We start from the raw sequence: 12,745 nt of genomic DNA, 5'->3' as shown, positions 1-12,745 counted from the left end.
TCCCTGTGCACCCCTGCACCTTGGGCCCCACCAAAAGAGTCATGGCTGCAAAGCAAGCCAAGTATTCCCTGGAGAGCTGCCTATGCAGAGGCTGCTGCCTGGCTCCTCTGAGCCCAGCCTTTGGGGAGAGGCAGGGCAGGGCTGGGCCACTGCAAGTCCCAGCATGGAATCAGATTTAGGCTTAGTGAGAAAGTACTGAGGAAAAGAAGAAAGCCAGTTCCTGTATCCCCAGTGAGCTCCAGCTGGGCTCCCTCAGTGAAACAAGGACTGCTGCTGGAAGCTGCTGAGAAACTGCAGCCCAGAGGCCCAGGGGCGCCTGGGGCAGCGCCAAGGCAAGGCTGGAGGTCAGAGAACAAGAATGCTACACAGGAGCAGTGCCAAAACCCAGGCTCCAGCTCAGCCTCAGCAGATTTGTAGGACTAAGGTGAGAGGGAGAGAGGGAAAAGGCCTCCTCCTCGTGCTAGCATTTTGGTTCAATACATACCTGTTAGGATAGCTTGGAAAAGGAGAGCTTGTGGCTCAGCTCCAGCCACTCAAGGCACTGTAGGCACTTAATGGATCTAAATTACTTCTTAGTGATGATATTTTGTTATATTTTTTCAAAAGTAGTACCTAGACAGTAAGAAGATATTTTATTTTAAAATGCTTTTAAAAAACATTTTATTGTCCACTATGTGTAATATGCCAGTAACCATTGCATATAAAGGAAGAATTCAGAACATCATAACATGTATATACACATAAATATTTTAGTTGTGACATTTGAAGATTGATAATACTTTCTCTTACATTACTGGTAAATAGACCTGGTTTCTGAAAATGAAAATACTCTTACGAGGGATTACTATACTACCACTACTATACTACCACTGTAAAAAGATAAAGTATTTGTTATGGTATTAAGAATCTAAATAATTACATAAAGTGCACATCTCTGTATATATTATATTCTAGTAAGTGAAGGGGATTGGGTTAGTCCTGAATATGCAAGTATCAGTCAATGTTCATGTTCCCGTGAAAACAGATCTCTCTAAAAGGCAAACACTAAACAGAATAAACTTATAGTTAGAGGATTTTAATTTCAAGGTTCTGCAAACTCTAAAGTTCAAGAAAAATGCATTGAGCTGAATATCCTGGCTAAACATCTTAGCTAAACTCAAACATTTTGAATGCCTTTTCACAACTACAGAGCAAAGGCATTTGAATAACATGCTGTGTTATCAGTAGCTACAATTCCAATTTGCACTGTATAATCTCATACTTATTCTGAGGGTTTTCCCAGGTCAAAGCTCTTCCTACTTCTCCACCTGAGCAATTTGATAAAGTTAAGACTTGCACTGAAGATTTTGTCATGATGAAAAACCATTTTGTAGAATATATCAATGGGTAGATCTCCATTTGGATCTGCGTATTTCAGAGTTGTCATTGGAGTGTACAAGGTGTTGGTCTGATGGCGAAAAGGTGGATTTTCTGCAAGAATTACCTTTACTGTATGCTGTCAAGAATGAGAAATAGTATTAAGCTTTACCAGAAAAATAAAAGAAAAGCCTAGTTTTCAGTTAAGCAGAGAAAAAGTGGAAGAATAAAGTGCTAAAATTATGTAAAATCCTGTAGTTTTATTAGAATTTCACTAGATTTTTTTCTTAAAATATTTTATATTAAATATGCTGCATCCCTGCCAGTGTTCAAGGCCAGGTTGGACAGGGCCTTGGGCAACATGGTCTAGGGTGAGGCGTCCCTGACCATGGCAGGGGGTTGGAACTAGATGATCTCAACATCCTTTCCAACCCTAACTATTCTATGATTTTTCAAGACCATGAGTACTTCTTATTTACTTTTACTCCTATTTCTGTTTGTGTATACCATGGTGATAGCACTTGAAACCTAAGTATCCTGAATAGTCCTCCAAAATTATGCTTATATGCCCACAATAGGTAGATCCTTTTTTCACAGTTCACTGGGAAAGGATTGGAACCGTGTGCTTTGCAGCAAGATCTGGGAACCTTCAGCTGACACTGAAGTTATTTCTTAGCAGCAAGCACCTGAAATCATTGTCCACTTACACAGCTTTGCTTAAATTTGTCTTCCTGGAGGAAGCCCCAGGCACCAGAAACCACATCCATGTATGTTCTATTGTGCTTTGGTGGTCTGGGGTGGCTGAGTGAATTTCACATTAGGGATTAGTAGTGAGATGGAGATAAGTGTGGCTTTAACCACTGGTGGGAACCCTGTGTAGATGTATGGTAACACTGTAGAATGTTCAGATTTCACCAGAGGATGTGTAAGTGCATTAACACCTCAGTGGTATTTATACTACCATTCATAGTGGTCTTCAATACTTCAAAATGAACATTCTTTTAATATTCTAAAGGGGCTTGTTTAAAACTCTCCAGAATCTCTTGCCTATGTAAAAAATAATTTCAAATTGTGTAAATTACATTGAATTAAATCTAAGGCTTCTACCAAAAAATAAAAACCAACCCACCAGTCACCCAGTGCATTTGTAAATGACAAAGAAAACAACAACAAAAATCAGGAAAAAAAGAAGATGGAAAGTTGTTAAAGAGTTACCTCTGCGACCTCTTCAGCACTTTGCCCCAGGCTCTGAAAAATTTGTTTGTAATTTTTAAGGTAAATATTAGTAAACATATCGGCTGTTTCTTGATCTGCAGCTGAAAGATCCATTTTCATTCCATCTTCAAACACTTTTCTTTCAAACTCTGTAACTACGGGGCCTGGTTCAATCAAACTTAACCTGTTCAAAAAGCAAGGATATAGTGGTTATCAGCTATCCTCCCTGGGAAATACAGCCTTCTGTCCTTCTCAGAAAGGAATATTGAGGAGTTGTGCTGTGAGTACATGTTGGCAAGCAATATTAAACAGGACATTCTGTAAAGGGAAGCCGTGCCACATCATTGCTCTCATGCTCCGACCCAACCACATGCAGCTTTCCCATAATAATTCTAGAAGTAGCTCCAAGAGATAGAGGATTTCTTTGTCAAGCTATCAGTGTTACATCATGCAAGATCCCTCCACAATATTATAATAAAATACAATATAGAGAATTTTGCTGTGGGTGGGCAGATTTTGGCTGCTGCCCAATCTGGAAAATCTTACTTGGTAGCGTATTACAGCAAATCACCAAAATACAGTTACTGGTCAGGTCTTTCCTGGTTCTCCTCTCAGACAGCAATTACTCCCAGCCACTCTTTATCAAAACAGTCCTTGGAATAGGACCTCTTCCTAGACTAGAGTTCTGATAAGGCTCTTCTTTAGAACTAAATCAAGGTATTGACCTTGATTTCCAGCTGCAGCTGGAATTAAAGCCTTTCCTCTTGCGTCACTCTTCATACCAGACTTTGAACTTTTTCCATTCTACTTTCTTTTTTTTAACCTCCTTTTTGCTGTTACCTTATACTCTTGAAATCTTACTATGAATATTGGTATATCCTGTGTATCATTACAATATATTTATTTTAAATCCCTCCAAACTTCTCAGAGCAGTATGCTTCTCAGTTTGGATGGCGCTTTGTCTCGGAAGTCCCATGACAGCAGGTGTCTCTTCTCCCAGAACACAAAGGCTAAATGCTTGGATGCAGTGGATATTTACCAATTGTTGGACATCTCACAAAGAATAGTAGCAGAATTACATGAATGTGAACATACATGTGACAAATCAAACCCCAAAGTCCTGTAGACAATGAGCAGGACCATTCTCTTAAATACTGTCTTAAACATTAAGTAGTACACCACATTCTGCTCACTTTCCTCCCATCTCCTGTCATTACAGGTATCTCATCCTGTGTTTCCTTCTGATTGATTTCTACTTGCTCACTCTGTATGATGAGTCCCTGACCTTTTTTGTCTGTGAATTGCCTAAGAAATCTGTTATCCTTTCTAAAGGAAAATATTACAGGTTGGTATTATCATTTTATTCCTATGATACTGTACACAAGAATCTTTTTAGAAGTGTTACATAAACTGTATCTTATCCAAAGCTAAACAGCTTTTAACTGTCCTAGAGAACACGTTTATTTTAGCATCTAGACCTTTTTATATGCATACGTAGTGTGAATAACATGGACATTTCTATTCCTTTGATGATGTACGATTTCCAAGGGTTCCTCACTCTGTTTCTCCTGGATAGCAGCAAGCTTTAAAAATGTTTGTTAGCTCTGAATATATTTACAACTGTCTAAAATACAAATACACACCAGCAGATCAATACTTACTGCAGTTTGAACTTGAGCGCTTGTATAGCTAAACTTTCGCAGAATCCTTCCACGGCAAACTTAGATGCAGCATAAACATCATTAAATAAGATACCTGATGGTGCAAAAAAACATCCTGAGAACGTGATTGTATTCAACACACTAATAGTTTAAAAAAACTCGTCTATTTTCCAAAAATATATAGTCTTGCAGGGAAAACATTAGAAAAAATCCTTGCTTAAACTGAATCTAAATATTGATTTTTTGCCTATGTTCTCAAAACTGTTTATTCTAAGAAAGAACGCTTGAACAATACTTTTCTTCCTCCTAGCTGATGATCTCTTGGGATGATATAAAAGATTCTGTAGCTTAAGATATGAAAGTGTCTGTACATACACCACCATCTACATTATTTATTAGCAAGACTTTAATAGGCTATAGATGAACACAGAAGCTGAGTACAATGCAGGAGATGAGATTATGCAAGAGATCCAGCTTGCATGTGAGTGATTTAGCAAAACTACATCAACCCATTTAGTGGATGGTAAGTATTGTATTAAACAATAACAACTCTTGCAGTTTGACTTTGGACCCTTGCTCACCAGAATAATCCAGGTAAGATCAATGCCACTGTTGTAATAATTGAAACAAATACAGCTAGGCTGAATGGAACACAAAAGGGGGAACATCCTTTTCTGTCACTAAAATTAGACTCTCTGGCGTTTTATGACAGGAGAAACTTTACAAAAAGGTAAAATTGTCCAGGATATGATGGAATTTTATTCCCTTATTATTGTTCAGAGTGTAGTAAGCATGTTTGCCTGTCCTCATAATCTTTTGCACTAGTTCTTTTCAATAGGAAAAGTAATGCTAAGCCCTGTTTTCCTGATAAAAAAAAAACATAAAAAAAAAAAGAGTTTCAGTTAAAACTAAAACCAAACCAAAACAAAAAGGGCTTTGTTGTTAAAATATCTTGAAAGTAGTTGTGTAGTAACATACTACCTCAATGCATAAAAACTATCAGGTGTATCTAAGTGCTGTGCTTTTTATAGTGGAACTTCAGCATTACAAAGCACAACAGTTAGATATGGTAGCTCCTCCTTTTTTTTTTTAGATAAAGAGGTAAGCTTAGATTTTGAACACTGAATTCTTAGTTCAAACAGAAAAAAAAGAACAAAAAAAGCAATTTTGCCTTGTATTCCCATAACACTGCTTATTATGACTATATGTCCGCTCTTTCTCCTCTTCATATCAGGCAAAATCTCCTTCAGGAGTCGAACGAGTCCAAAGAAGTTGGTATCCATCACAGTTTTCATCTCATCTATGGTCTGACATTCGATAGGTCCGATGAATCCCATTCCTGCATTGCTAACTGCACAAAATGGTAGACGACAATGAGCAACAACCTCAGTAAACATTAACTCATAATCTTTACCAGAAAGCACTTGAAAGTAAAATGAGGATTAAGGATTAAATGATCCTTAAATAATCCTTAAAGAAAGGATTAAAATATGTTATTCTGTCACTAAAGCTTTGCAAATACACTTGGCTTCCATATTTTTTTATTTTTATTTATGCCTTTAATACAATTTAAATTATCTGATATTTTGCATTTTAACAGATTTATTTCTGATTAGTTGTTTTTCTTTAAATTATAAAAATACTACAGGAAGATGAGCCAGGAATTACCTGGATTTGTTTATGATTCAGCATGAAGAATTTAGAAGCTATGGACTGCTTTTTGTTTTGTTAACATTCACATCTTCAAGGGGAAAAGAGAAAAAAAAAACCAAGGAAAAACCCCAAACCCACCACACTTCCATTAATTTTTATTCCTGGATATTTTTAAGTGGGGAATGATTGCTAGAACTGGCATTCTGCACTACAACTAGTATGCCAAGTTAGAGTGTAATATGGTTTGCAGAAGCAGCTTGTTAAACAGTGCTTTAATAATTAATCAAAATGAAGGCAGGCCCATAATTTCCTATTAGAGAAGATTTAATAGTTGATGGTGTAAGCAATTCCCATCTAAGATACTAACATTTATTTTTAGCAAACCATTATGGAAATACTTCTTGTTGAATGATTTGTAAAGTACAGTTACAATTCTCAATACAAAATGAAAGTACCTTTAATTTCTTTGCATTTGTTCTTTTACTTGCCAATTTCCAAATACTGCTGCTTGCTTAGTAGAGAGAGCAGTTGCCTTCATTGTAAATAGGGCTATGTTTCATTGATAGGGCAGAAATCTTGTACATGAAGATGCCAACTTAGGCAAAAGTTCTCACATTTACTGAAAACTATGATTTTATCCAAGACACTTCTCTGTGACCAAGTTTCTCCTTTGTAAACAGGGAAAACAAGCTTCCCTGCTTCACAGAAGCATGGTGAGATTTAATCCACTCATGTCTGCATAAAGTCTTAAGAATCTTGAACAGAATACACTATATAATTATTGTTATCTTGGTAATTAAAAAAAAAGTACATTAATGAAACTTCTCCAGGGTATCTGAGATGATGCTAAATAGAAAACTGGTATCTGTTCATAGCATAGACACCCAGTACTTGCCTAGGACATCAATCCTTCTGTCAGGGATACTGTTCACACAAGCTTTAATAGACTGTTCATCACAGACATCCAGTTGTTTAATTTCAAGGGTTTTGCCCAGCCTTTGACCTGCAGCTTCCTCAAGTGGCTCTTTCTTGGCCAGATTCCGCATTGTGGCATATACTGCAACACATCAGAAGCAACAGTTACCAGAAATAAAACCTCTTCTGTTCAGTCTTACTGAGAAGTATTAAAGAATATTGATTTTACATCCATATCTTAAGTGATGATTAAAACTTAAAGTAGAAAGAATCTATTTCAACATATATTGTCACTGATATCCCAGAGTCTGGGAAATCTGGGAAGTCTGGGAAATTTTTGCTGGGAAGAAATTCAGAAGGAGAATTAAACCACTGTTTAATTCATACATGCAGTGTATGAAGATAATATTACCACCAAAATTTAAATAATGGGTAGCAAGTCACGCTGCTGAATCATTTTTAGGTACCTAGAACCTAATTTTAGATTCCAGATATTCTTTTTTTTTTAATCATTGTCAACATGTTTAGAACAACCTTATTTTTATCAAAAAGTAGAAGACAGATGCTTCCTTAGGTTGCAAAAAATGTCTTCTCAAAATAGAATTTAGTTTTATCATTATTGTGGCCTAATTACACAGAAAACTATGAATCTGCATCCAGTCAGTTAGAAGTAGAATACGGTGAGAATCAGTGTGAAAAACTGAATTGCCACAGATTGCTGTATTTGTCTTGCCATCCACTTCCAACCATTGCAAATATCCCATTTTACAGCAGAAAGACAAATCGCAGCCCCTTTATTCACCCTCTTATGCCTGCACAGGGTTGGAATCATGCAACGTGCTGCAAGGAAAAAACTGCAAATTTAAGAACTGCTTTCCTACATTAATTGCTCTGGTCCTCAGATGTTGTGTTTCATTCAACAAAGATTTTAGTACACAGAAGGAAAGCTAACTACAGCTGTGAATGTATATCCAAGGTAGCAGCTACACACATTTATGGCTATTTGGTTTTATACTGTTTTGTTTCATAAACTATTCAGTTCAAGTAGCTGTTCAGCTGCAATAACATATACAGAAATACCATTTCCTTAGAGAAAGCAGTGTATTTCCACTGTATTGTATTTTCTTGACAGTAGCAGGGGGGAAACTAACAATCACCTGTTAAATCAAAGAGAAAAACGTCAGCACTGCCTAGAAGAATATGATTTTATAAATAACAGATACAGTTACCCTTAAATCTCTTCTGTTCATCTTTTGCCATTTTTACAGCTAACGCCAGTCCAATTCCTGAGGAGCAACCTGTAATAAGGACATTTCTTCTCGCCATTCTTTTGACTGGGTGGTCCAAACAAGAGCTCTTGTTCAGAGGAGCAACAACCTCAATGTAGCTACAGTACAATGCAATTGGCTTTTAATGCTGTCTCCAGCTTTCCTGAGTCAACAAATCTGAAAATGCACACCTGGACCCTGCATGATTAAGGGATAATCTCCATCTAGACAAAAACAGAAGCACATGCTCCTGCATGAGCTTATAATCAGCATTATCATCATGGATTATATTTAATACAAAATTTGATTAATCTTTAAAATGAGACATTTGTAAGCTACATGGTTTGGTTTTCTTAGTTGTGGAATAACCAGTTTGCATACTACTGTCAGGAAAAGCTTTGCCACAATTCCAATCAGTCTCTAGTGTCAAGTTCTCCACTCATGTCTACGGAAAGTAAACTACACCCAAAGGGGATCCTTCTGCTAAAGGTGTTCAGACTTAATACACTTAGAGCACCCTCGTCATTATCTTGCAAAAGAATGACAAGTGGATTTCTTCCCTGATGCCTTGCTATTGTAAGAGTCCTGAAAGGATTTACAGAAAAAGTAAATTGAAACATAGGATGTGGATTTTTAAAGAGACAAGTTATTTAGAGAGATTCCTCACATTTCTTTTTTGCACTGTTCCCAACAAAGAGTAGGGAAAGCTAGCAAGTATGCGGGCAGTTGGCAACAGCCAGGAAGACCAGCTCCGCTGTTCTCTTGCTACTACTACAATCTCTTTGAACACTTTCTAGTGTCAGAACTAGCATGATGTCAGATTCAGTTTTAGTTTTGGCCAAAAAATACGCCATCAACTTTGTGTATAAACTCTGAATTAAGCAGAGGGACATTTAGACTGGCAATTTTGTGCAACTGGCATTTAACATACAGCAATTGTAGGCATACTACATTCAGAAAGAAAATCAGTCTCTGGTGAAATTTATAACTCATCCTGAGTGACAGAAAAAAAATCACTTTAATAAGCAATTAGCCTTCTGAACAGCATTCAGTTAATTGCAATGCCATTATAGCAGAAAAATGTTTTCCAGGATTCAGTAACCCCATGTTAATGCAGTGCAGTTCAGAGGAATGAACTTAGTGTTCCAAGACTTGCCTTCACATAAATGGGTAACTCAAGAAAAGTAAGACTCTATAGAAAAATTTAACTGATATTATGATGTTAGAGAAAAAATATACAAGTGTCCCTCCTTTCCAAAACAAATTCACTTGAACAGTGTAAGTGGAATCATTAACTTCTTAGGCAAGCAACAAAACAGCAAGATGGCATTCAAAGTTAAAGAGAAAATGTAATTATAATTCTACTTATTTATCACGTTTGACCCACAGTTTTACCAGAGAAGTTGGCATCCAGATACACAATTTCAGTGCAAATGCTGTTTAGCTGATTCAGATATTAAGCAAATTGCTTTTGCTGCTCATGCACATTTATATTTAGTCCATGTAGGAGGAGCAAGCAATGCTTTATGCAACACTCCGTTAGTGGAATACCAGTAGTGTTGTGATGCAACTTTGATTACAGATGAGTTGCATTTTCCACTTGAAATCCCGGTTTGAAGGGCTTACATGTTCCTCTGGTTTAAAAAACTCTGCCTGAAATTTGATGCATAGATTTCTAGCCTGAAGACAAATGGATGTGCCTAAAGAGAAGAAAACATTAAAGTAGTTTAATATTTTTCAGTTATTACACTGATCGACCTAATTGTAATGTTTTTCATTTACTATTATGTAAAGAAACAAATAGCTTGATTTAAAACATAGTATTTTTTTGCTACCTCATAATTTTTGTAACAGCAAAATAAATAATCTGAAACTGCAGAAATACTTTAGATGAGTGTATCTTGACCTTGTCAGAGGTAGCAAAATAGGTGCCTGGTTTTGTATAACCACTTAAAGTTGTATTTGTGGAACATATTTGCATAACAGGTAGGTAGTGAAACACCTACCTGCTACTCAAGGAGTTTAGCACACTTCCACCTGCAGAGCTGCTGAAATACAACAGATAGGTTTGTTGCCTCAGATACGCTTTTAATATACAAAACACTTAATTTAAGCCTTATCTTTAAATTGCAATATATTCAATTCTCTTCCTCAGTTTAATGTCAAATAACTTTACTAGCTTGATTTTCTGAAGTACAAATCACATGTCTTAACACACATAAATCATGTTTGCATTCTTCAGACTCAGATTTAGGCCTCATAACTGTATTTGCATTTTCTGATGCTTATGTGAATATGAAAATGTTATAAACTGAGGCCACTAGTCCAGTTTCTACCAGCTAAATTGTGTAGTACTTTTGGAAAACTGGAAATAAATATGGTTTAATGCATAGTTATGATGCCATTTTAATCAGTGGTAATTTTTGGATGGATTTTGGCTTGGGGAAAAAAGTAAAATAGTTCAAGCTTTATGGCCCTGTCCCACATCCATTTGCATCTTAAAGATAATGTAACATACTGCTTGGAGTAAAGCAAGCAGGTTTTGCCAGTGTCTATTATTAAATCAGTGTCCCAAAACATCTTACAAACAGATCAGTTTTAATAAGATATTGTGTCTGCAACATTGTGTGGGGGAGGATAATTAATATTCCCAAACAAAAATTGTTGATAAGGTAATACCATTGTGCTCTTAATTAGAAGTTAGATGTGAAACACAAATACACAGTTTAAAATCCTTGGGAAAAAACAAGAGCCAAAATTAATTCCTGCAACTCCAGATACTTAAAAACTAGAATTTATTTCTCAAAAATAAATTAAGATGTTATTATATCAATGCAATAATCTGAGAAACAGTTGAAAGAGTAAAAAGGTTGTAATTTGCCTCAGTACAAATAACCACATTCATTATTTATAAATACAAGGGTAAAATTTCCTCTTTCATTGCTCAGTTATGTTGTTGAATGCACAATTATGTTGCCAGCAACAGCGTTCCTGGGTTACTGCTTGTCCAATGAGCAACATTCCTTCCTTCACAAGTCTTGCCCCTGAAACAAAATACCTGTGATCAGAAGCTTCCTTTAAACTTCTGCACTCAATTGACCGTATCTAAGTCCATTTGTGCCAAAATGTTACTTTCCAATGTCAAGATTTATCTTACAAATTCAAGAAAACTAGCTGCAGTCTCAAATCCACGGCTTCTTCCTCAAATTCTGCCCCCCGGACTGAAGTAACCAATGCATTCTCTCTTGTAATTGAATTTGTTTTTCAAAATGAGTAAAATGTACAAATGTTTTAACATATATTAAGTTCTAGTAGATAAGTAGGAAAATAGGATGCAGAAGATTTTGAGGGGAAAAAAAAAATCTTCATCTACAAATCCCTGTAAAAATTTTGTACCATTTAAAGGAGCAGTGTCCTTTGAAATAACTCCTCTGTGTAAGGCTTAAGGCTTGAACTGCATTATCATGTTTAAGTTCCTAACAATTTTGGTTTATGAGAATTCAGGAAGTGTTTGTAAAACCCCTATCAACTGTGTCAAGAGGAAAAGAGCCTATAATTTCTACCAATACAAAATGGGGAAAATCTTATCAACATCAATGTAAATATTCTGGATTTTTAAAGGATACAGCAATAAATACAGGCAAAACACAGTATGTTTGGGGTTGTTGGTGGGGTTTTCTTGGTTCATTTCTAGAGGTTCAGCCCCCACCCCCTCCTCTGAAAAACAGGCTTGTATTCTGGACCTAAATATTTGACAGTTTATTTGTAGAAAAAAACCCAAAGAGGCGTTTTAGGTGATCAGACAACCAGTCTCTCTGCACACCATATACAGCAGCTATGCTTATGTTAGCCAGTACTGTAGCACAACAGAGGCCATACCTGCCACTAATATTGCATAACATCCCATTATAGCATGGCTCCTGTTAATTATAAATATCAAAGCGATTATGTTATATCTATTCTTGTTCAGCTTAATACTTATTCTTCATAAGGAATGCTATAAATAGAGCGCACAGACATCCATAAGCAGCAGCTTGCAGCTAATAAAGGAAAGATTATTACAATAACTTTTAATTATACATGTATATTTTTACAAAAACATTGTAGAAATTACTCTCTTTAAAAACTGATCTTTGTAAGCACCCATTTTTTTCTAACTTCATTTACCATTTTTAACACAATTTCTGTTCTCGTTTCAGTAAGAAGCTGGGGGCACATGAGATTTATTTGCTTAAGCCAATCTCTTTCATAAGAAATTACTTCAATTTCACACAAAAATGAAATGGCCACTCTGAATGTTCAGTAAGATATTTCCTCTTCCTTTATTTGGAATACTTACAACTACTAAGGCTAGCAGAGTGCTGTATTCTTACAAGATATTCACTGCAGATTAAAGCAGAATGAGAACAAAGAACAATTCAACTAAAATATCTGTGACTTGATTATTTCATGAGTCCCAAAAGGGCAGAATGGACCAGGACAGAACTCAACCCTATCAAACAATTCCTTCCCTGAATGAACTAATATATTTCTTATAATAAACAAGGAAGGTAGTGTATTAATGGGAAAAAGAATGAGACAGACTGTACCCGCGGGCAAAGCACACAGACACACAGCTCTACACACACTACCCCTTTTCCCCATATAGATTAGGCAATCGAGTTGTTAGAACTAGGA

General features: G+C 36.2%; 2 protein-coding genes across 6 annotated transcripts in view; both read right to left on the bottom strand.

Moving 5' to 3' along the window:
* Positions 1-615: 615 nt before the first annotated feature.
* LOC115612241 (retinol dehydrogenase 8-like) lies at positions 616-9,607 on the bottom strand. Of its 2 annotated transcripts, none has more exons than XM_030496281.1 (6): positions 9,464-9,607; positions 6,781-6,942; positions 5,404-5,583; positions 4,233-4,326; positions 2,572-2,755; positions 616-1,495 (listed from the first exon to the last, which is right to left on the bottom strand). In XM_030496281.1, exons 2-6 carry the CDS (start codon positions 6,929-6,931, stop codon positions 1,262-1,264), a joined length of 843 nt encoding a protein of 280 aa, XP_030352141.1. In that variant the 5' UTR covers positions 6,932-6,942; positions 9,464-9,607; the 3' UTR covers positions 616-1,261. The 2 variants fall into 2 exon arrangements, with proteins under 2 accessions (XP_030352141.1, XP_030352140.1); XM_030496280.1 differs by lacking the exon at positions 9,464-9,607 and adding an exon at positions 8,030-9,453.
* The window catches only part of CCDC18 (coiled-coil domain containing 18), a 28,787-nt gene continuing 23,928 nt past the window's right edge, over positions 7,887-12,745 (bottom strand). For all 4 annotated transcript variants that reach the window (XM_030496276.1, XM_030496279.1, XM_030496278.1 and 1 more), the window contains 3 exons: positions 10,075-11,112; positions 9,620-9,768; positions 7,887-7,957 (listed from right to left, as the gene is read on the bottom strand). In XM_030496276.1, coding sequence (XP_030352136.1) covers positions 11,098-11,112 — 15 coding nt within the window. In that variant the 3' untranslated portion in view covers positions 7,887-7,957; positions 9,620-9,768; positions 10,075-11,097. The remainder of the gene's footprint in view (positions 7,958-9,619; positions 9,769-10,074; positions 11,113-12,745) is intronic.

Source organism: Strigops habroptila, chromosome 8 (genome assembly GCF_004027225.2).
Source record: "Strigops habroptila isolate Jane chromosome 8, bStrHab1.2.pri, whole genome shotgun sequence".
Lineage (NCBI taxonomy): Eukaryota > Metazoa > Chordata > Aves > Psittaciformes > Psittacidae > Strigops > Strigops habroptila.
Note: the sequence above shows the minus strand (reverse complement) of the source record. Positions and strands in the feature narration are given on the sequence as shown.